At 36.7% G+C, this 26,018-nt stretch overlaps 1 protein-coding gene across 1 annotated transcript in view; it reads right to left on the minus strand.

Annotated features, from left to right (window-relative positions):
- WDR72 (WD repeat domain 72) overlaps positions 1-26,018 on the minus strand; it is a 220,168-nt gene that overhangs the window by 155,365 nt on the left and 38,785 nt on the right. The window contains exons 10-13 of the mRNA XM_055087953.1: positions 22,627-22,768; positions 21,754-21,999; positions 19,277-19,497; positions 16,564-16,759 (exon numbers count right to left, since the gene is read on the minus strand). Of these exons, the coding sequence (XP_054943928.1) occupies positions 16,564-16,759; positions 19,277-19,497; positions 21,754-21,999; positions 22,627-22,768 (805 nt within the window). The remainder of the gene's footprint in view (positions 1-16,563; positions 16,760-19,276; positions 19,498-21,753; positions 22,000-22,626; positions 22,769-26,018) is intronic.

A 26,018-nucleotide genomic window follows, 5' to 3' on the forward strand; every position in this document is an offset into this window, starting at 1 on the left:
AGAGGCCACATCAGAGGGAGGCCCGCATACCACACACACACACACACACACACACACACACACACACAAAATTGATGCTTCTGGAAGTAAGAAAAATGTGATGACCAAGAAGGTTAACCTCCAGTGCAAATCATGGGTTAAAAGTAAACTGTCTTATCAAATCTTCTTATTCCAGTCCTTTTCCTGGTTCTCAATTTTGACCTATCAGCATAAAGTACAATTCATTTAACTAAAGTTACAAAAACGACTTGCTATCCCCTCAAACAATGAACAAACTATAAGATGACATCCTGTGTCCGTCAGTGGAGCTTCTGTTACTCTGACTTCCAAGAGGCTGAAAAAAGTCCGTTGTCTTCTTTGGCCTAGAGTGGATGAGGTCCACCTCCATTTGAATGTGAAAGGGAAAAATAGTGGGCCAGTCCTGGCCCAGGACTTTTGACAAGGCTGAGATTAGCAACCAACATTTTTTGTATGGCACAAGATAAAATCTGACAACATTCCAGTAGTCAAATTTCCTGCTCGCCAACCAAGCCAAGGACTTGACCTTTGGATTTGTTTTCACCTGATTCAACCCTGGAAACACAAAAGACCTTTCCCATCAAATCCTAACAAGTAAGTTAATGGTGGAAGTTGGATATTATTGATACCCTCAGATGAATCAAGTGTGTTCAATATCGTTTATCTCTCAGCCAAATCAGAGAATCCACTTTCCCAGAGAATAACAATCATTACAGTCCACTGAGTCTTGCTTTTCCAATCGTTTCTGTGGCAGCTGGCTACTGTGAAGTTGTTAGGGAATTGAAAGGAGGCAGCATGGGGAGGGGCAGATGGCTCCTTTGGGTTTATTTCACCAAACATGGCAGCTGTGAAACCCACTAATGTTCCAAGTGTTCATATAAAATTCTCGCAAAAGGGGCCAAGTTAAGGAAGAGCCACAGAGCAGCCTTCCTGATGTGTTCCTCTTTTTGTTGCTATAGAATAAGCTCCTGAGAACATTAAATGCAGATTTGTAGCTAACATATCCAGCCAGCACTTAATCCAAAGTTTAATCAGACTGCAGGAATAAGCTAAAACTGATTATTGCAAGTATTTTCTTTACTAAAATAAAACCCAGAAAGATAGCACTGACAAGGGAAATAATAAAAGCAGTGAAGCATGGCACTTAATTGGTGAAAGTAATTTTAAGAGCAAAAAGTATTTATTTTTATGATTCGAATGAGACTGTATTGATGTTCATATTTTTTTCTGACCACACAAAATACTCCAAAGACAACCTACAAATACCACAATGATATGACTAATACATATTAAGATGCCAGGAGATTAAAAAATGGTAGAGTTGAATAATATTAATTAAAATGTATACACACACACACATATTCCTGTATGTGTGTTATCAGATAAAAATCATATACTGTAGAATTTTAAAAGTCCATCTGGGGTATCTAAAAACAATATGGAGCCATATTCACATAAAGTATAAATTTTCAATAAAATGTAGAAAATTGTTCAAATGTTTATAACAAATGAGGATTGAGAAAGAAGCAAACCCAAATTTGGGAAAAGAAAATTATTTGGTCTTCTTTTGTTAATAGCTTTTCAATGTGCTATCTGGATTTTTAAAGAGCACAGCAGAAACTACCCCATGAAGATTATTTTTTTCTTGAATTTGTCTACGTCCTTGGAATTTCTTCACTTTGAAAGCTTGTAAAATTATAAAATCAAATGAAGATTTATATAATTTCACCAAAGTAGAGGTTTATGTTCACTACATGGAATTACAGAAGATTCCTTTGGGGGGGTGGGCAATACATTCACACGTGTGTTTGTGTGTGTGTTTTCACATGCATGTAAAAGGAGTCTACCGAGGCTTAATATGGAAGTAAAAGAAAATATACAATGAGACTCATATGCCTCTCTTCAGTGATGCACTGTTAATTGTTGGATTTAATTTGGTTGAAAAATAAGGTTAAATTCTTTATTATTATTGTATTTTTGCTCTGATATTTTTTTAAAAGGCAGATATCGATTTATACTCCCCAACTGTACTGCTAGCATTGAGTAATTCTGATGCATCCCACATTACAAATCATTTAGACCAACAGGGAATTCTTAACCATTTTTATGCCGTGAACCCCTTTAGCAGTGGGAATGCCAATGAACCCTTTCTCACAATTAATATTTTTAAATGTTGGAAATAAAATACACAGGATAATAAAGGATACCAATTATATTGAAATATAATCATCAAAATAATTTTTTAAAAATTTATGTTTCTTTATTAATGTATTAAATAGCAAGAACTAGTGGTGGGCCTAAAAGTTTATGACACTGATAAACATAAATGATACTTTGAGATACTGGCAACAATTATAATGTGACATGAAAATTATCTGTGATGTCTATTGTTGAGAAAGTCACAGGTATTGCTAATACTGCTGTGAAATGTTCCCTACATTCAAAATGGAAAGAAATACTTGATTTCATTTAGGGTTTAAAAAACCCTCTAAAGTCCCCCATTATACCTCCCAGGTTGTTATATTAATAATGAAAATAATGAACTAATAATTGGGTAATGCCTTATGAAAGACTTTCACAAACCAAAATAAATATAAGCATGTCTCTGTATAGATTAATATGTAAAAGGAAAAAACATTAAAATTATAATATGCTAACCATTAATGATTATCAACAAATTTTAGAATTCTACTGCTTTTAAAAATGTTTCCTTTATACTATCTGTATTTCTGCGTTTTCTTATTTTTGAGGTGAAACTGACATAACATAAAATGAACCATTTCAAAGTGTACAATTCAGTGTCATTTAGTGCATTTACAATATTGTGCAACCACCAACTCTCTCTAGTTTCACATTTTTTTCATCATCCCTGAAGGACAACCCCATACCCATTAAGCAATCATTCCCCATCTCCTGATAACCACTAATATACTTTCTACCTCTATGAATTTGCTTATTCTTGATATATCATATAAAAAGAATCACAAAATATAAGATCTTTTGTGACTGGCTTCTTTCACTTAGCATAATGTTTCTGAGGTGCATCCAAGTTGTAGCTTGTATCAGTTCCTCATCTGGATAGAATGATAATTTCATTGTATACACCGTAATTTGTTTATCCCTTCATCCACTGATGAACATTTGGGTTGTTTCCACCCTTGGGCTATTATAAACAGTGCTGGTACAAACATTCACGTACAAGTTTCTGTGTAGATATATGTTCTTATTTCTCTGGGTCTATACCTAGAAGTGAAATTGCAGGTGCATATGGTATTTCTGGTTAAATTCTGAGGAATTGCCAAACTGTTTCCTACAGTGGCTGCACCACTTCATATTCCCACTGGCAATCTATAAGGGTTCCTATGTCTCTGCATCCTTGGCAAATTTGTTATTTTCCATTTTTTTATTATAAATGTCAATGTGATGTGGTATCTCATTGTGATTTTGATTTCCATTTCTCTGATGGCTAACATGTTGATAATCTTTTCATGTGCTTGTTGGCCATTTGCATATCTTATTTGAAGGAATATCTATTCAAGACTTTGTCCTTGTAAAAATTGGGTTGTTTGTCTTTTTGTTGTGTTGTAAGGGTTCTTTATACATTCTGGATATTAAACATTTATGAGATATATAATTTGCAAATAAGTTTTTCCATTCTGTAGGCTGTCTTTTCACATTCTTCATAATGTCCTTTGATGGGCAAAAGTTGTTAATTTTTATGGAGTCCCATTTATTTTTCTTTTGTTGCTCTGGTTTCTTTTTTATTAGCACAACCATGTGAGATATATATATATGGATAGATGTATAGATATGGATGTATATAAATATATGTATGTGTAATATACACACACATATATGTGGCTAATGAATAAAAATAAAGCCAGCATTCTCACACATACTAACTTCTCACATCTCTTCTGTAGCATTGTATTAAGTATCATCATCATCACCACGAGGAAACTAAGGCTTTGGTCAATTTAGTGATTTGCCAAAAAGTGCACAAATTAACAGTGGCACAATTTTCTGTCTCTAAATATTGGGCAGTAACATTAGTTTGATACATTAGGAGTGAATAATGAGTCATACGGAATGATTTATGCTTACAGAAGCTAAATATTTTTAAATGTTTTTCCCAGAAGAGGTTTTATGTCTTATCCAAACTTTTTCCAAATTCCTTTTTAGTAGCCATAGATTAAATTATTTTGCATTTTATTGATGTACAATATTATATAAGTTACAGGTGTACAGTATAGTGACTCACAATTTTTAAAGGTTATACTTCATTTATAGTTATTATAAAATGTTGGCTATAGTCCCTGTGTTGAACAATACATCGTTTAGCTTATTTTACATATAATAGTTTTTACCTCATAATCCTCAGCCCCTGTGTTGCCCCTCTCCCCTTCTCTCTCCTCACTGGTAACCACTAGTTTGTTTGTTATATCTGTGAGTCTGTTTCTTTATTGTTATATTCACTAGTTTTTTGTATTTTTTAGATTCAACATATAAGTGGTATCATACAATATTTCTCTTTCTCTAACTTATTTCACTTAGCATAATATCCTCTAAATCCATGTTTTTGCAAATGGCAAAATTTCATTCTTTTTTATAGCTGAGTAGTATTCCATTTTGTACATATTGATATATACCACATCTTCTTTATCCATTCAACTGTTGATGGACACTTAGGTTGCATGGCAACTGTAAATAATGCTGCTATGAACTTTGGGGTGCATGTATCTTTTCGAATTAGTGTTTTTGTTTTTTCAGATATATACCCAGGATTGGAATGGCTGGGTCACATAGCAGTTATATTTTTAGTCTTTTGAGAAACCTCCTTACTGTTTTCCACAGTGGCTGTACCAATTTACATTCCCACCAACAGTGGGCGAGGGTTGCCTTTTCTCCACATCCTCACCAACATTTGTTATTTGTGTTCCTTTTGATGATAGCCAATCTGACAGGTGATATCTCGTGGTTTTGATTTGCATTTTCCCTGATGAATAGCAAAGTTGAGCATCTTTTCATGTGCTTATTGGCCATCTGCACGTCCTCTTTGGAAAAATGTTTATTTTTTAATCAGGTTTCTTTTTTTTTTTTTTTTTTTTTTTTTTTTTTGCGGTGCACGGGCCTCTCACTGTTGTGCCCTCTCCCGTTGCAGAGCACAGGCTCCGGATGCACAGGCTCAGTGGCCATGGCTCACGGGCCTAGCTGCTCCGCGACATGTGGGATCTTCCCGGACCGGGGCATGAACCTGTGTCCCCTGCATTGGCAGGTGGACTCTCAACCACTGCACCACCAGGGAAGCCCAATCAGGTTGTTTTTTTGATGTTGAGTTGTATGAGCTGTTTGTATATGTTGGACGTTAACCCCCTTTTCAGTCATATCATTTGCAAATATTTTTTCCCATTCAGTAGGCTGTCTTTTTGTCTTGTTGATGGTTTCCTTTGCTGTAAAAGCCTTTAAGTTTAATTAGGTTCCATTTGTTTATTTTTGCTTTTATTTCCTTTGCTTTAGGAGACAGATCCAAAAACTATTGCTATGAATTAGGTCAAAGAGAGTTCTGCCTATGTTTTCTTCTAGCATTTTATGGTTTCTGGTCTTACATTTAGGTCTTTAATCCATTTTGAGTTTATTTTTGTATATGATGTTAGAGAATTACCTAATTTCATTCTTTTAAATGTAGCTGTCCAGTTTCCCCAGTGCCACTTATCGAAGAGACTCTTTTCTCCACTGTATATTCTTGCCTCCTCTGTCATAGATTAATTGACCATAAATGTGTGGGTTTATCTCTGGGCTTCATATCCTGTTCCATTGATCTATATTTCCGTTTTTCATGCCAATACCATACTGTTTTGATTACTGTAGCTTTGTAGAATAGTCTGAAGTCAGGGAACATGATTCCTCCAGCTCTGTTCTTCTTTCTCAAGATTGTTTTGGCTACTTGGGGTCTTTTGTGTTTCCATACAAATTTTAAGATTATTTGTTCTAGTTCTGTCAAAAATGCCATTGGTGTTTTGATAGGGATTGCACTGAATCTGTAGATTGTCTTGGGTATTATGGCCATTTTAACAATATCAATTCTTCCAATCCAAAAATAAGGTATATCTTCCCATCTGTTTGTGTCACCTTTAATTTCTTTCGTCAGTGTCTTATCGTTTTCCAAGTACAGGTCTTTTACCTCCCTAGGTAGGTTTATTCCTAGGTATCTTATTCTTTTTGATGTGATGGTAAGTGGGATTGTTTCCTTAATTTCTCTTTCTGGCAGTTCATTGTTAGTGTGTAAAATGCAACAGATTTCTGTACATTAATTTTGAATCCTGCAACTTTACCGAATTCATTGATGAGCTCTAGTAGTTTTCTGGTGGCATCTTTAGGATTTTATATGTATAGTATCATGTCACCTGCGAATAGTGACAGTTTTACGTCTTCCTTTCCAATTAGGATTCCTTTTATTTATTTTTCTTCTCTGATTGTTATGGTTAGGACTTCCAATACTATGTTGAATAAAAGTGGTGAGAGTGGACATCCTTGCTTTGTTCCTGATCTTAGAGGGAATGCTTTCAGCTTTTCACTGTTGAGTATGATGTTAGCTGTGAGTTTGTCATGTATGGCCTTTATTATGTTGAGGTATGTTCCCTCTATGCCAACTTTCTGGAGAGTTTTTATCATAAATGGGTGTTGAATTTTGTCAAAGCTTTTTCTCCATCTATTGAGATGATCATATGGTTTTTAGTTTTCTGTTTGTTAATGTGGTATATCAAATTGACTGATTTGCAGATATTGAAAAATCCTTGCATCCCTGGGATAAATCCCACTTGATCATGGTGTATGATCCTTTTAATGTATTGTTGGATTTGCTTTGCTAACATTTTGTTGAGGATTTTTGCATGTATGTTCATCAGTAATATGTAATTTTCCTTTTATGAGATATCTTTGTCTGGTTTTGGTATCAGGGTGATGCTGGCCTCATAGAATGAGTTTGGGGGTGTTCCTTCCTCTGCAATTCTTTGGAATACTTTCAGAAGGATAGGTGTTAACCCTCTCTAAATGTTTGGTAGAATTCATCTATGAAGCTGGTCCTGGACTTTTGTTTGTTGGTATTTTTAAAATTACTGATTAAATTTCATTACTTAATTGGTAACTGGTCTGTTCACATTTTCCATTTCTTCTTGGTTCAGTCCTGGGAGATGGTACCTTTCTAAGAATTTGTCCATTTCTTCTAGGTTGTCCATTTTATTGGCATACAGTTTTTCTTAGTAGTCTCTTATAATCTTTTGTATTTCTGTGGTGTTGGTTGTAACGTCTCCTTTTTAATTTCTTTTTTTTTTTTTTAAATTTTATTTATTTATTTATTTTTGGCTGTGTTGGGTCTTCGTTTCTGTGCATGGGCTTTCTGTAGTTGTGGCAAGCAGGGGCCACTCTTCATCACGGTGCGCGGGCCTCTCACTATCGCGGCCTCTCTTGTTGCGGAGCACAAGCTCCAGACGCGCAGGCTCAGTAGTTGTGGCTCATAGGCCTAGTTGCTCCGCAGCATGTGGGATCTTCCCGACCAGGGCTCGAACCCGTGTCCCCTGCATTGGCAGGCAGATTCTCAAGCACTGCACCACCAGGGAAGCCCCTTAATTTCTGATTTTATTGATTTTGGCCCTTTCCCTTTTTTCTTAATGATTCTTGCAAAAAGTTTATCAATTTTATCTTTTCAGAGAATCAGCTTTTAGTTTCATTATCTTTTCTATTTTTTTTTTTAGTCTCTGTTTTATTTATTTCTGCTCTGATCTCTATGATTTCTTTCCTTCTACTAACTTTGAGTTTTGTTTGTTCTTTCTCTACTTCCTTTAGGTGTAAGTTCAAGTTGTTTATTTGAGATTTTTCTTGTTTCCTGATGTAAGCTTGTATGGCTATACTACCCTCTTACAACTGCTTTTGCTGCATCCTATAGGTTTTGGATCAACATGTTTTCATTTTCATTTGTCTCTAGGTATTTTTTACTTCCTCTCTGATTTCTTCAGTGATTCATTGGTTGTTTAGTAGCATATTGTTTACAAAAGCTAAATATTTTTTAAATTTTTAATTAAATTCAACAAATATTTGTTAATTTCTTCCCATGTGTTAGGTGTTATGCTAGCTTCTGGGAATAGAACAGTGAACATGACAGACACAGTTCTTGCCCTTATGGTGATTTAGGCTACTGAAGTATGAAATTTTAAGTATGAAATTATAAGTACATTGTGCTATGGGAACAAGTAACAAAACTCTCCACTACACTAACTTGTCCTCATCCCTGCCTTCAGCTAAGAGCTTAGAATACTTGTCAGTACATTTGGGCACTTTAGCATAATTCATATACCACATTCTTATATGTTGCCCTATATTTTTTCAAATTGTTTCAAAGGGATAAACTTTCCATGGTTTTATTGGAAGGCCATATGTGATAATTCTAGTATACCTCAGAGTGGCATGCCTTTCATCAGAATAAGAAATAACTGTTGAGCTCAACTAGAGTGGGGACAGGAGGTAAAGAGGGAGAAACAGGGAAACTTTCAGTATAAACTGGTATGGTAATATATGAAGGACTTATATAAGTAATAGTTAATGTTTATTCAGTGCTAACTGCCATTAAGAGATGGTGAGTCTTTGAGGAGTTAAAAGTTGACTGGGGATAATAAAGTTTGGAAAGAGTAGAACAAGATTCAAACCCAGCAGTACGAATCTCAGGGCTCACGGTCATAACCCCTCTGGATACTAATTTCTACTTAAGACATTGAACTTTGACAATTGTGCAACTATTCAGTAGCTAAACTGCAGACAAACCTCATATGCACAAGTGCGTACATAAAAACTTGCATGCACGTGCACACAATACTACGTGAATCAAAATTATAGTGTAGCTGTGATAACTAGGACCAAGGACAAAAAAATAAAGATTCAAAAAATAGGCAGTAAAACTAAAAATACACGTTGAGCAATAACATCAGTAATTATTATAATAAAAAAGACAAGGTGATATAGGAAAAAAGCCCACCCTGTGCTTTAATGCATCCTATTTTTCTTTTCTAAAAACAATCATCCCAAGACAGTTCCATCTATAATCTACCACAACAAAATAACGTGGCTTTGAGAAAATGACACACTGGAGAGACTACTGCCTGTCGGATGCTGCATACACAAAACCTACCTTTAAAACGCATATAATGAAAGTCATACTCGGTTTGTGCTGACAGGGCAGTCGACACAACATAACTTTACCCCTATATCTACAAAGGGGTGATCTTGATGAGAAAACCAAGCAAAACTGCCGCTCAGAATGGTATAGTTGGTAACTAGTGGAATTTTAAATTTTTATTTTATACACTATATACTAAATATACTATTGGGTTGGCCAAAACGTTCATTCAGGTTTTTCTGTTACACCTTACGGAAAAATCTGAACTAACTTTTTGGCTGACCCAACATATACTGCAAAAGAAGAAAACCAACTAAAATTTGTGGACTGGAAAATTACTCCTCCAGGTAGTGACCTTGTGTGATATTTTGGCATGGCAAAGTAGGAATTTAGACACATGATTCTATTCTGTTAGGGAAAATATGACTACATATATCTGGGAAACTGTGCCTTGAATATATCTATATAGACCTCACCTTAAACAATTAAAGGAAACTCAGATCTACAGTAGATTAAACACTGGATGTTTTCTAAAAATATGGCCTATTAGCTATTAGTTGACAAACCTCATCTTATCTTTCTTAATAGTTTTAGGGTTTTTGTTTGTTTGTTTGTTTTTTACGGTACGCGGGCCTCTCACTGCTGTGGCTTCTCCCGTTGCGGAGCACAGGCTCCGGACGCGCAGGCTCACCGGCCATGGCTCACGGGCCCAGCCGCTCCGCGGCACATGGGATCTTCCCGGACCAGGGCATGAACCCGCGTCCCCTGCATCGGCAGGCGGACTCTCAACCACTGCGCCACCAGGGAAGCCCCAATAGTTTTAGTTTTTTAATTTTCTTTTTTTTTTGTACTTTGAAACCACGGAAGAACAAATGCTTCATTTACATGGCATCATAGTAGACTGAATAATTTTATAGCTAACTGCTACTAATTTCACTAAGAAAAAGAAATTAAGAGAGAGGAAATTTAACACCTGTGGTGAAGATAACTCCAAAATGTATTATCTTCTTCCTTACTTCCTTAATTTCATATTCATAGGCATTATTCCAATGGTCTGTTTATAAGATGGTTGTTTTAAAACTCAGATTGTGTTTTCCCACAGAAACCATGTCATAACCAGAGGCTGGATCCTCAGGCCACACTGCAGCAGTAAAGCTTCCTGCTCAAGGTCACACAGCTCACATTACCTGAGCAGACACAAGAAGACATGAACAAAAATAGATTTCACATGGACTCTCAGTTCTACCCACTCATTGGCCTTGAACTCCAGGCCCCAAGCCGCTTCTGAGATTTTCTTAGGTCTAGAATCCACCTTGGATATGATGCTTTTAAATATTCTTCCTGAAGCTAGTGCTGGGAAAGAGAAAGCCCAGCTCCCCAGCAGGAGCCACAGGAAGGGGACTGGCAGCTGCCCATAACCTGTGCAAGCATATCTAAGAGCTTCCTGAACAAGGGAAACAATCTCAGCATTTTTTTTCTGGGCGATCGTCTTCCCCTGAGTACAGGAAAGACTGCCCTGAGCAGTGACACATAGTTTTGCCTATCCTTCCTTCCCGTCAGCTGTTGCTTCTGCTACCAGAGTGCCTGCCGCTAAGTCTCCCCACTTGCAATTTGCTGTTTCTAATCTGTCATCTGAGAAATCCAATGACTAGGGCTGCTAGAACTGCATGTAAATTGAGAGCCAGGTGCCGAGAGACAGATCCTCTCCTTCAGGGGAGCAATGGGGGGGTTTCCTGGTAGCCATTTCTTTTCTTCTCAGAGCTTTTCTTACGTAATTCCCTGCTTGACAGTCTCAAAAAGCTGACCTCCATCTGCAGAAGGTGCTCCTGTTGTACGGTACAGTGAAGAACACACCAGAACGAAAGAGAGACACACATTCCAGTGCAAGTGCCCAACACTCAGCCTGGGGACCTCTGGATTCAAAAAATCTCTGTGCTCCATTTCCTCCTTTGCAAAATGGGTATACCCATACAGAGTCAGTGAAGTATAATGAATTAAAATTACAAACTGCTTTAGAATGAGGTGTCAAAATAGTGATCTTTAAAAAGAATGACCATCAGGCTTCCCTGGTGGCGCAGTGGTTAAGAATCCACCTGCCAATGCAGGGGACACAGGTTCAATCCCTGGTCCGGGAAGATCCCACACGCCACGGAGCAACTAAGCCCACGCACCACAACTACTGAGCCTGTGCTCTAGAGCCCGCGAGCCACAACTACTGAGCCCACATACCACCACTACTGAAGCCCACGTGCCTAGAGCCCGTGCTCCACAACAAAGAGAAGCCACTGCAATGAGAAGCCCACGCACCTCAACGAAGAGTAGCCCCCGCTTGCCACAACTAGAGAAAGCCCGCGTGCAGCAACGAAGACCCAACACAGCCAAAAATAAAATAAATAAAATTAAAGAGAAAAAAAAAACTACCATCATTCTTAGGGGTCTATAAACTACTGCTGCAAGGCAAATCCAGCCTGTTGTCTGCTTTTTAAATAAAGTTTTATTAGAACAAAGCCTCACCCACTCCTTTATGTATTGTCAATGGCTTCTGTGCTACATACAAGGGCAGAGTTCAGTAGCTGCAAAAGAGATCATATGGACCACAAAGCTGAAAATATTTACTCTCCAACCCTTTACAGAAAAAGTTTTTTTGACCTATCTTATCAATAAATGTTTTATTTTCAAGCAAATAAGGCTTCATTTTTCCCACAAAAAAATTCAGTTGTTTAATATAGCATATTTCACAACACAGGCCATAAGCTTAACAGCAGACCTTCAATAATAATAACATTTATGTTTAATAACACACAAGAAATTCATGACACAAGTTTTCTGCTATGTAAATCCATTGCTGTGAACAGAAAAGTCCTCAGAATTAATTTAAATTCAATTCTTAAAAGAAAAATGAACTAAGAGCAGAGATTTATTTCTGGTATGCATTTTAGGGGAAAAAATCAGTATTACATTATCCCTATTGTGTCTCATAGCAATGAGGGTGACAAAACTGCCCAGAGTTGTCAGTGTCAAATACACTGTGGGAGCTCAAATATTAATCAAAATGACATCTCCAATTTTTTCCCTTCCTAATCAGGCCTAAACATCATGGGACATCTGGTAAATCAATAAGCAAAACTAGATGCCCTCATCACTCCCAACCTGGCAGCACTGCACTTTTAGCCAGAAGACAAGGGGCCCCACTGCTGCATAAATACTCCTCTGCTTTGATTGTTTGCTTCTCCCATGAGATGAGCATGCCCACCTATGATCCCAAACTTTACCCTGGTACATATCTGGCTATGCCACCTGTCACTGAAAAGATACACCTCAGACAATTTCAAGATAGGATAGGCATGGGGGTACGTGGCTCTAGAATATGCTTGTGCATTCTACCAAAGAGAATAAATAAATGAATAAATACATCTCATGAATAAAGTGAGAATAGGTTGTTGTAAAGTGTTTGTGAAAGACTAAAGTCTCATATCCCATCCTCCACACCTGGAGAAAGGTGGCACAGGGACTGACCTATACCCCACCCCCCAACCTTCTGCCAAGGTGGGCTTTTGGTGCAGTTGAGAATTAATTACCTTTGGCTTTAATCCCTTTCCCCTGCCTTTTATTTCTAGGTCTCTTGCCCCCAAATCCTTATCCCGCTGACACCTCCTATTTCTCTCTCTAGGAGCTCTGGAGTTGCTCTAGTGCTGAAAGATCTGATAAATGCCTAAGTGTCAATTTATTCTCCTCCATGTATTTAGAGGAGGCAGAGGGCTGGAAAAATGGAGCAGAGAATAGGTCTGTTCACACATGGAACCAAGTTTGAACCTTTTAGCAAAGCTAAAAGGAAAAAATGAAGAAAAATTGGCTGGCGTAGAAAATACACAGACATCTACCCAAGGAAGTGAGGTATGCGCCTGTGAACTCCAGAAACCCTAAGGGAGACTTGGAAGAGAAAGCTAAGGGTCTATCTACAGTTGGGCAGCCATGTACTAAGAGCCACTGCAACTGGCCAATGGTAAGATGAACTCATTTGTACTCAGTCTACTGAAGTCCAAGAAAACTTGGGTTGGTTCATTTATTCATGTGCCCGGCATGTCGGTGAACAAGCATATTCTATACCCTCATAGACCTCTTTTCAGCCTAATTGTTTTGGTCTTAGCCGGCATTTTTTCTCCTAACTTTATGAAACTATAAATGGAAAGTCTTCCTGAGCCTGGATTTTCCCACCTTTACAGAAAAAGGATAAAATAGATATCAAGTACAGCAAGCATAATGGAAGTATCTTAGCCAGATGAAATACAGCTTGAGAAAGAAAGAGTAGTTCATTAAATTTTAAACAAAATTGGAATTGCTGAGGTTAAAGGCAACTCAAAAACAAAGTCAATACCAGACACAGACTAAAAGATACAACATAGACTTATTCAAAAGGAATGAGTGTGGTAAAGAGTTCAGTTGTCAGCCATCTCCAGAGTGTCATGGGGCTCAAATGAGATTATCAAGGGGAGGATGCTTTGAAAAAGTGAAGAGGAACATCACAAATGTGAAGGCAATGATACAATTATTGGTAACATTTTCACCAATTATAAGCTTAAGTTGAGTTATGGTTGTTTATAAACTATTACTGTAGATCACCAAGAGATAGCCTCATAGCTTCATTTGGAATAAATATTCTGTAAGTTAACTGGGCACTAAACATGTGCATATTATTTTATATGGCCATTTTAAAACAAGCTTTTTTTTAATAGGAAACAATATACATAACCAACTATAGGAGATTCCTGAGTTTAAGTATGGTGTGTCCATAATGGCCAATATGTCAATTATTGTCCGTTTGACAACCCACTCCATCCTTCCAATACCCTTCTGTGTCCTGTTCTGTGCCCCTGGCTGATGCCTAGAATTGAATGTCCTTCTGACTTCCAGCTGGACTAAACTAATGAAGATGGTGACAGCAGAAGGAGAGAGAAGAGAATTTCTTCTAACTCTCTGTCTCAGTATTGCATTTCTGGTGGGAGCTGTTTCTCTTCCATGATCCCAGGGAGTATCCACTCCTCTTTGGCTTCAGCTTAACTGGGTTCCAGTACCACTATTTTCTTGTCTTTCTCTTCAGCCCTAGAGGTGGTAAGAGCTTCCTGATACTGCTACTGTCTGGGTGATGGCCTCACTATCCACTCCTTGTCTGTTCCTTAATCCCTATCCACACCCCTATAAAGAGTCCTTTCCTTAAAGTCTCTTCACTTAACCCAGCTGGGTTGACTTCAATTTCTGGCCAGGACTGTGACTGAAATATAATATAGACATATATTTATCGACATAGAAAGATGTCTGACAGAAAGTAGATCAAAACATAAATAGCAGCTATCTTTAGGCAGTGGAATAGGATTATTGGGGGTTTTTTTATGTTTCTCTGTATTTTTCAACTGTTCTACATTTGATTATATATCTTGGGAGCATAAAAAGAAATAATACAATTAAAATACGATGTGGGAATAAATAGGGTTTCAAGAAGTACTAGTGGTTTGGCTTCCCTTCTTTACTGCCCACCCCATCAAGAACAGATAAATTAAAAGTTGCATAGCCTGAAAGGTATCCTGGTGGGGCAATGGAACCATAAACACTTATGAGTGCCCAGATTTTTTTTATTCTTGCTAGACTCCATTTTCTAGGAAAAAATATGTTTGATTAGCAAGTATTTACAATTTCACAATTAAAGACAATGCAGTTGCGCTATATTTAAAATGGATAACCAACAGGGATGTACTGTGTAGCACAGGGAACTCTGCTCAATATTCTGTAACAATCTAACTGGGAAAAGAATTTGAAAAAGAATAGATACATGTATATGTGTAACTGAATCACTCTGTTTTATGCCTGAAACTAACACAATGTTGTTAATCAACTATATGCCAATATAAAATAAAAAGTTAAAATAAATAAATAAATACATACATGCCATCATAACCATTAAAAAAAATGCAGTTGCACACATTTATAAGTGTATGTGTTTTACAGATTCATATTTCACTACCACAAATCAAGATTTTGCTGCATTTTTAAATAACATTAATAATAGTTAACTCCTACTAATGACTTGGCATCTACAGGCTCTGTTTACAAGAACTGTAGGTATTTGTTAATTTCATCCTAATAGGAAGACAAGTATTATTACTCCTATTTCATAGGTGAGCAAATTGACATGCAGTGAAGCCAAGTTATTTGTCCAAGATCATACAGTTTCTGCTTGCAGGTCCTGGAGTCAAGTCCAGGCATTAGAACCTATTTGATCCATTATACTCAACCATCACTCAGGTTGATAGATTACCTAAGAATTGTAAACTCTCCTAATCTTGTGAATATGTGCAAAGAACAACGGGAGGGGGGCCTCATATTGGTTCACCACTTACTAGTTTGTAACCTAGCACACTTACAAATCAGAGCAACAAATTCCTTATCCATGCAATGGGGTATAATACCTCTTCTACCTACCCTAGAAGCTGTGATAATCTAATGGGAAATAAGCATGAAAGCCCATCAAAGCTGTAAAGCAAAGCACAAATGTAAGGTGGTATCATCTTGCTTCCTCCGTGTACCATCGTCATTAATACATGAAAGTCAAATGTAAAGAAAATAGCAATTATTTTGGTGAAGTATGGCTCTAAACTATTATATTATAAACTATCCAGTCTGTTCACAACACCCAGCATAAACCCACCACTGATTAATCAATACAAATCATGCAATGGTTTCAGTAAAATGTACTCTCCAGGGCACTCCCTTGACTCACATTCATTCATTACTTCGCTTTATTTGATTTGTTCCCAGCATTGGCCTGAAATGTGTTACTCTCACTCTGAAGTTATACAGTAAAACTTTTTTAAAAACTTAAAAGTTCAAACTATACATTCTCTATGCTCTGACATCAAAAGTTCAATGGAACCACTCAGTTTTCAGTTTCCCTGACTCAACATTTTGGAGTTTTGTAATTAATTATATTCCATTATTACTGATCAACAATTAGCTCAAAATGTTGCTGAGATGGTGAGTATGCTGAAGAAAGCAGAATTCAATGACTGAGACTAGTAGTAGGACACTAAATTTCTCTCTTGTTAATAATTAAAGTGGATAACTTATGTTTTTATTTATAGCTTCCAGAAATATCCGGCTCATTCCTGCGCACTGCTCTGTCAGCTAATCATCAGTGGGTTAGGATCTGACTTGGGCCGTTGGGTTTATTTTCCATACACACCTTCAAACGAAGCCATTAAATGCAGCCCAACCAAAGGTAAAAGCAAGTGAGGGCATCACCGTGTCTTTTCTGGAACTCTCCACCCAGCCAAATGCTTTGATGCATAAAGATATAAAGGATGAAAAGGGGTAAAATTTCAATTTACCTGTCTCAATTTCCCAGATGTAAACAGAGTCATCTGCACATCCAACAATTAGAAAGTTCTCGATGGGATGCCATTTTATCATCTTCACAGGGAAAAGGTGCTTTCGAGCACTCAGGAGGCACCTCCTCCTCTCAAGGTGAAGGAGAGCCACGGAATGGTCACTGCACACACAGCAAATTACCTGATGACTTCGTAGCTATGGAAAAAAAAATGGCATTCTTTGTAAGCTAATAGTCAAATGCTTTCTTTAAAATTAAATCAGATTTCCCCCCCTGGTAACATAAGTTTTTGTTAAAATCCCATTTACAAAATGACAGTTCTGCTTTCTCTAGCACCTCTCCACATAACACTGCAAAGGGGAGCTTTACAAACCAAGTAGATTTTAAATTCAAAGACTATTAGGAAGGTCAAAAGACACAAGTAAAGAGGAGAATTCCAGGCCAGATCTACTTATAAGATAAATGAAGGACTTGATCATCACTCAGCAGATTCAGGCAGTGAGGCAGACATCGGAAATAATGCAGAATAAAATAAACCCCAGAACTAATTTGTTGCCACAAAGAGAAGCTATTTGTAGACACAAGCTTAGGCCCAAGGGTATCATGAGCTGATATCTTCTACTTAGAGCCTCAAAATGTGATTTGGTGCTGTTCCCAGAACTATACAGATTCTAATCCAAACAGGAAACTCAGTGTAGACACAATCTAAAAGGTAAGCATTAGATAGTTCCAACTGAATGTACAGCTTCAAAGACAAGGGAACCAAAAATAGTCTCACAGGACAAAGATTCTTAAGATACTTTCAAGAACGTCAGCATGTGGTTGCCTTCAGCATAGCTTAGGACAAAGACTATTCTTGCTGGTGCTGCTGAGGCTCATCTGGGAGAGGTTTACAGGGCAGCTTTGTGCCTCACTACAAGGACCACGCATTGATAAGCCCGTCAGTGGGTATGGCTGGGGTGTGGTGAGAAGGGGCAGTGGGTAGTTCCTCTGCTATTTTTTTCTTTTCTAACCATTCTGCTGTGTCGATGCTCCTACTTTCACTAAGGCATCTGGCCAGCCTTTCGTCTGCTATGTTAAAAGCATCAGCTATAGGGTTCCTGAAGAATTTCCCAGGGCCCATCACTGACCTCTCGCTGTGGGGCATTGGGGACCTTGTTATTTTTCCTAATACTTTCAAAGGAGACTACAGAAATTCTGAGCGGGGGCGGGAAATCACAAAATGGCAGGTGTGATATATGAGGAGCCTGGACTTGTAGAATGGGGCACAGGTGGCACTGCCCCCCCCCCCAACTATTACCTCTTGGAGAACCTGCCTGACCCCCAGTTTCTGGAATAGACAGCCCAGTGTACTTCAGGAAACTCACACATACCTACAACACAAGAAAACACACATAACACGTGAACACAGATCCTATGGCCAGGAGTAGACATATACTAGAGACCCACACTAGGCCAATCACATTCTCTTTTCTAGGCGTTTGAAATTGTAAAGCTAAAAGAAGTCATAGGAAGAGGCAAGAAAATGGAAGCAATCACAGAAGAGCAGACCATTTGGGGGCAGTGGATTCAAAGAGTAACCTTGGTTTCTGATTTTAAGTTCCACTGTAGGTCCTTGCTCTAGTGCTTTGTCTTGGATGCCTAGGGATTGCCCCTTGTGCCCTTTCAATAAACTCCCTTTTTATTTGACTTTGAATGTGTCCTGATCCTTGGAGTTAAATCATCTATGACTGAGGCAGAAGTATAAGGGGTCAGGAGTGGAACTGACTTGGACTATGGTCCTGGGGCCGAGAGAAAAAAAAAATTTTTTTGAAAAAGGGAGAATGTCAGGAATAAAAGACGTATCAAGGTATCCCAAATCACCACATAGTTTTTTTTTTTCGGGGGGGGCGGTCACTTAACTTTGTTTTACTGTTTTGGTTAATCATTTCTGTTCCTGAAATACTGCTTTCATTTTTTCTTACTACAAAAATACAGTGCAAGTTTTCTCTGATTTTACTTTGGAACTGATTTTTCATAACAATTACTATGGAGAAATAATTTTTACAAGTCAATCAACTAACTTATAAACTCAGAAAACTCAAAACTTGTCTGCTGATATTTTATCAAAGATATCAGCTTTATGAAAGCTGAATTTAAGCTGACATTGCATGAGAAAATTATACCTGAAAGTATTTCCTTTGCTCAGCACAAGGTAGATGCTCGTAAATTTGTTAAAGCTCGTCATTTGTTAAATAAATGAAAGAGTAAACAAAAATCTATTAAAGAAAAAGAAAGTGTAACTATCATTATTATTATTAAATCGTTGAAGGCAAAAGTTAATTTTAATTTACAGTTCCTACATATTTATTTTTCCATTGAGTGTCCATTACTTTTATTTAAAAAGAAAATTCCATTAAAAATTAAGATGTAGAACTAGGAAAAAAAAAAGAACAAACGTATAAGTACTTAAAGAGAATTAACTGACTTTTGTAAAGCCAAGAATTGATGAGACCTTTGCTTTAGAACCAAATTATCTGTATAAGCTGTAAAAATAATAAAATGCATAAAACATAAGAAAGGAATTCATAAAAATCATCCAGTTGTATTATGGGTTTTTTTTTTCTTTTCTGTGGAAATATGGGTTATTTTTCCTTACGTTTTTTAAACATTCTGAAATGTTATATGTATAACTTAAATTTATGTGTTATGTTTCACTCTTTATCTTAACTTACTTTGAAATTCTCTGGTGACATCAAAAGACTCGTTACTAAACCAGCTTGCAAAAAGAATTTATGCAAAATTTCTTCAGTAAAGATATCCCACAAGATGACCCATGAGTCCTGGTCCCCAGATACCAGCCAACTTTGGTCTAATTTTGAAGAGAGACCATGTGGATAAAGCAAGGAAGTAACACTGTGGTGATGGCCTTTGAGAATTTTCTGAGGAAGGGAACCTGGAAAACAACCAAACACCAAATAATAAAAAGGAGTTATTTTTGTTCAAGAAATAGTCCTGAGATTTTCTTTTATAAATTTTTAATGTAAGGAAACTACATATAATTAAAGGTAGGCAGTTGACTAAGAAAATTAATGAACAACCCTTGGATTCTCTCAAAAGGCAAGTGCCTCATTATAAGCCAGGTCATGCTTTTGATGGAGCACTAAATCTGGTTGTTCAAAGTCTATTAATTCTTTAAGGATGTTAGCAAGTTACCAATTCCAGTGCCATGAAATAGCAAACTCTGTTCTAAAAGAGAGAACAATTTATACATTTTTTGTCTCTACAAAAATAATCTCAGAACACTACTGCTGTCCTTTAAAACAGCATGACCAGGTCTAGTATAAAAGAAAAGCAAAGTTTCACAGAATATTTTTGCTTTAAAAGATATTACAGATTACCTAGTTCCACCATTTTGTTTTACAGATAAAAGTATCTGAGGCTCAGAGAGGTTAAGTGGCTTGAATCCAAGTGTGAAGAAACACAGCATAATATTTAAGAGCACAGCTTTGCTGTTAAACAAATCTGGCTTTGTTTTTCTCGGTCTATCACTTACTAAATGTGTCACTGTGGACAACTTGCCTTTTCCCTCTAAGCCACAGGTACTGCATCTGAAAAAGTGATTTAATAACAGCACTTACGTCACACAAGACTACTGTGTGGAATAAATAAAATAATGTCCATAATTTCTTAGCACTGGCACTTGGTAGGAACCTAGGTGTTTCATACCATAGCTGTATTAGAACACAGGCTTACTGACACCCAATTTCCACACTGCTTCTTCCTTCATTATCAGCTAAACCTAAAAAAATTGGAGAGGACCACAGACCACAAACTCTCTTTATTCACAGTGAAAATGAGTCCCAAGAATCATTATTACTTCTATTCCATCAGGCACCTTCTCGCTTTATATCCACTAGCAAACCAAGATGAATATTAATTCAGATGCTAAAGATCAAATGTAGGTTTCTGCTTGTTTTCAGGATAAGATAAATCAGCCTAGATAAAATATGCTAAGGTCCTAAGCTTTTTTACTAACTTTTAACAGCAGCCATTGAGATGTAAAGTGGTGTATTACCTCTCCTCACTTTATTGCTACTCACTCCTCTATTTCAGTCAATCACTGAACCACTGAAAAGTTAGAACATTTAGTAAGCAGCCAAAGTAAGCTGAGAACAGCAATAGGCAATGTAACAAGTTTTGGTTTTTTTTTTTAATTGATATTTGGTCTGTCAGGACCTTGTAGTCTAGTAGGGTCCATACAATGAAAAGTGGTATACAAATTTACCTACACAGCCCCAAATCTCAATCACCTCCTATATTTCTTTCCTTTACATAAGACAACTTACTGCATAATGGTCTTTATTTAAGAGATTTTCGCTGTTGCAATGCACAAAGATATATAAGAATACATTTACATTTCATTACCAAAAAAATTTAAAAATTAAAACAGGAAGATACCACTTTCTCCTGATTGGCAAATATTAAAAAATTGAATAGCACAGTAAGTTGGCTAAGGCTGGGAGGAAAAGGCATTCTCATTCATCTGTGTTAGTGGACACACATGTATATTGATGTACTTTGGAGAACATTTTAAGATATATTTTCAAAATTAAAAATACACATAAAGGTTGATCTAGTAATTCTACTCCTGGAAATTAATACTATACATATACCTACATATATGTGCAAAGATAGTTAATTCTGCATTGTCTATAGAAGCCAAAGACAAGAAAAAACTTGAACACCCATCATAGGAGATTTTTAAAATTAGAATTCAATCATTATTAATCATTTAAAATTAATTCATTATGTGCTCCAAAATATTTTATTAAGATTTAAGGATATTTTAGTAAAGTGTGTAGAATGTGGTTCTATTTTTATAATATAATTAAAAGAATGTATACTGCTCTTTTGTTATATGCTTATATATGCATAGGAAATTTCAAAAAGTGTATAAAGAAACTTAGCACTGCCTTTGGTGATCTTCCTGGAAGATCAAAGAAGGAGAGAAATGTATTTCTCATTGTATAACCTTCTGTTTGACTTAAAGAAAAACCTACATGTGCATTTTACTTTAACATTAAAACATGCACAAATTTATTAGCAAATGCCTGCAATTTTCTTAAGCTTCAGCAATCTTCTTATTATAGCTTATTAAAGTTGAAGCTTCGGTAAATTAAATAAATAGGGTCAAATAAAATTCAATGACCTTTTAGTAAAGAACCGCCTTCTAGAAGTCCTGCTTTGGCAGCGTTCAAAGCCTGTGTAATGAAAATTGTCCCATCTTCACAGCCACATATTAGTTTATCAAGACTTGGAACATACTCTGATGAAGTGACAACCACAATTCCATTCTCATCTCTAAACCCAGAGAAGTAGTCAGTAATACTTTGTGACATGGTATGATGCTTATCAAAATTATCTTGAAGGGTCCAGGTGGTAGTTATTGGTATCTCTAAAAGGAAAACATGCAAAAAGGGAAAATTTGGTTTATAAATTCATCATAGATATAGAAAATATTATCAAGGCACCATACCTTGGGGAACATAGAGACTCTTTTGCCATCCTAACAGTATGCTATAGGCAGAAAAGTTCTTCTGCCATCCATTGCTTTCACTCCAAATGCTATTTTATTGATTCTTTCTCCCTCAAGGAGCCTCGGAAGAATAGATGTGTATTAGTGCATTCATTTTAGACTTAAGTCAACTGAAAAGAACGGAGAAACTCTTTTGAATAGAGAAATTGGTTGAAAAGGGGTACAGGATATGGACATGATGAATTAAAAAATATGAATATGGTCTATCAGTCTATCCTATATTCATATTGTCAACATTCATTTCAAGTCAATAAAACATCATTCATGTTAAGTTGATGTTAATTTGAATTACACTTGTTGCATTGTTGTATAAGATCTATAAGCATCATGTTTATACCTACTTTTATGTTAGCATCTAATGCATAGTGGTACATGAGAACTTTTTCTTGTTTATTGACTCATATTACTCAACTTAAAAAAAAAACACTGAATTAATTATAAAGTAGTTCTCAGAAGACATGTGATTAGAAATAGAAATTGTCTTACCTTTAGGAGAACCATCAAACTTGGATACAGGAACATCAGGGATGTGCCACAAAGTAATTCTTCCTGACACTTCTCCAGAGAAAAGTACCTTATAAAAAGGCTCCTTCCTTTCATTCATGTAGCCCATAACAAAGGGAAGGCTCTGGTCCAAATAAAAAAGTTAGCATTTATGTAGAAAAAATATCTTAAAAAAAATCTATATAATGGCAGCCAATGTTTTTAAATGAAGGAACAAGACTTCATAGATGAACTAAATTATTTCCATTTATTTCCCACTGTTTAAAAAATTTCAAGTAAATTAAGTGAAATAGTCCTCTTACTCAAAACAAAAAAGTTTTTATGAAATAAGAAGCAAAGTCATCAGCTAGATTTCAGAGAGTTAATAAGAATAGCTAACATTTACTGAACATGTTCAGTGTAGGTATTACATATACTGTTAGGGTCTTTGCATGTACTCAGTTAAGTAGTCCTCACAATAATCCTGTGAAGTTGGCACTATCATTGTCTTCATTTTACAAATGAATAATCTGAGAGGGAAGAGGTTAATTTATTTAAGGTGATATCGATGGCAGTGGGCTTTTGAGTCTAGTAATTCTGACTCAAGAGCCCATGTCTTGATGACAGTGCTCTACTGTCCACTGAGGAGGTCTGACTTCTTTATGATCCCTTCAGTTCCAATTGTCAGTTAAAATAGCAACAACTAATATTTGGTAATTTTGTATTATTATTACGCTTTCTACTTTCTTTTGACCATTTTTCAGATTTAACATACTTGATTTCAAACTTTCCAAATGGCCACAAAGAAAAATGAATTCATAACTTATATAGATAGATAGATAGATAGGTAGATAGATAGATACTAGTAAAAATAAATGTATAAGTTATAATTAACATAAATATATTTATATATATAAAGATATAGTTTTGTTGAGGCACAGTATGAATATTGGGTACCAGAGCTCTTAAAGATACACTTTCACTAGTGAATGGGTCCAGAATCTCCCTAGTACCTCAGTGCAGTGTAGAGGTTCTTTGGGCAGACCTGTAAATAGAGATTACACACAAGGGATCAAAATGATTAAGTGATTAGAAAAACAAAAACAAAACCCTCTTTTGATGTACAAATAAAAGGCACCCTGAAAAAGAAGCCAACTGCTGGTGCTAGAATTCAAGAAGCCTAAGAAAGTGATAGTTTCTAGTCAGAAAACACATGTTTGAAGGTCCAGACTTAGCTATTTTAGTGGAAAAATTCTATAATGTATCTCTAGAGAATATTAAGGGCCCAAATATTGCTACATTTAATCCTTACAACAAAGCTACATAGTAAATAAACATTATTATTATTTCTGTTATAGAGATAAGGAAACTAAGACGAGAGGAGAATAAGAAACTAATTCAAGACCAAGATATGTAATCCTCTATAGTCCCAAGAAATGAGAGCATTGAAGAAAAACAGTTCCAGTGAAGTGAGTTCTCTGAATAATTTTTTTTTTAAAGATTCAGAAGGCACTTTGGGGTCTTATACTTCTCAAGGCCACCATTTTTGTAGGTGTTAGAAATGGTACAATAAAACTTGGTTAGATTGGCTTCTCAAACTCAACCTTTGGGAACCTTAAAATTGAGTAGCCCAACTCTCTCATGATTTTGGTATGAGAATGATGCTCCAGAGAGGCTGGGTGGTTACTGAAGTTGGTCGCAGCACATCTCCTCCCTCCCAGCAAAATGTGCTGCCCCTACAGCCCATGCTCCCCAGACGCTGTTACTCCCTCTACGCTCACTTCTGTACTACCATTCCTCACTTGCTCACACCCACTCCTTGACACCTCAGTCCTCCTCCTTTCCAGTAGTTTCCTCTCTAGTTCACATGAAAACTCCCTCAAAGTCCCTTATCATGTGATTCTGATTTTTCGTCACAGTACCCAGTACCCATCACAAGAAGTACCCATCCTCCAAGAGGTATTAAAATAGTCATTAACAGTGAATTAAGTTTCATTAGGTCCCATTTGTTTATTTTTGTTTTTATTTCCATTTCTCTAGGGGGTGGGTCAAATGAAGAGTCTGTCTTTTCTCCATTGTATATTCTTGCCTCCTTTATCAAATATAAGGTGACCATATGTGCATGGGTTTATCTCTGGGCTTTCTATCCTGTTCCATTGATCTATATTTCTGTTTTTGTGCCAGTACCATACTGTCTTGACTACTGTAGCTTTGTGGTACAGTCTGAAGTCAGGGAGCCTGATTCCTCCAGCTCTGTTTTTCTTTCTCAAGACCTAATGAAACTTAAAAGCTTTTGCACAGCCAAGGAAGCCATAAGCAAGACGAAAAGACAACCCTCAGAATGGGAGAAAATATTTGCAAATGAAGAAACTGACAAAGGATTAATCTCCAAAATATATAAGCAGCTCATGCAGCTCAATATCAAAAAAACAAACAACCCAATCCAAAAATGGGCAGAAGACCTACATAGACACTTCTCCAAAGAAGATATACAGATGGCCAACAAACACATGAAAGGATACTCAACATCACTAATCATTAAAGAAATGCAAATCAAAACTACAATGAGGTATCACCTCACACCGGTCAGTATGGCCATCAGCAAAAAATCTACAAACAATAAATGCTGGAGGAGGTATGGAGAAAAGGGAACCCTCTTGCCCTGTTGGTGGGAATGTAAATTGGTACAGCAACTATGGAGAACAGTATGGAGGTTCCTTAAAAAACTAAAAATAGAACTACCACATGACCCAGCAATCACACTGCTGGGCAAATACCCTGAGAAAACCGTAATTCAAAAAGACATATGCACCCCAATGTTCATAGCACTATTTACAATAGCCAGGACATGGAAGCAACCTAAGTGTCCATTGACAGATGAATGGATAAAGAAGATGTGGCACATATATACAATGGAATATTACTCAGCCATAAAATGAAACGAAATTGAGTTATTTATAGTGAGGTGGATGGACCTAGAGTCTGTCATACAGAGTAAAGTAAGTCAGAAAGAGAAAAACAAACACCGTATGCTAACACATATATATGAAATCTAAAAAAAAAAAAAACGGTTCTGATGAACCTAGGGACAGGACAGGAATAAAGACGCAGATGTAGAGAATGGACTTGAGGACACGGGGAGGGAGAAGGATAAGCTGGGATGAAGTGAGAGGGTAGCACTGACATATATACACTACCGAATGTAAAATAGATAGCTAGTGGGAAGCAGCTGCATAGCACAGGGAGATCAGCTTGGTGCTTTGTGACCACCTAGAGGGATGGGATAGGGAGGGTGGGAGGGAGATGCAAGAGGTAGGCGATATGGGGATATATGTATATGTAAAGCTGATTCACTTTGTTATAAGGCAGAAACTAACACACCATTGTAAAGCAAT

This window comes from Physeter macrocephalus, chromosome 11 (assembly GCF_002837175.3).
Source record: "Physeter macrocephalus isolate SW-GA chromosome 11, ASM283717v5, whole genome shotgun sequence".
In the NCBI taxonomy this organism is placed as follows: Eukaryota; Metazoa; Chordata; class Mammalia; order Artiodactyla; family Physeteridae; genus Physeter; species Physeter macrocephalus.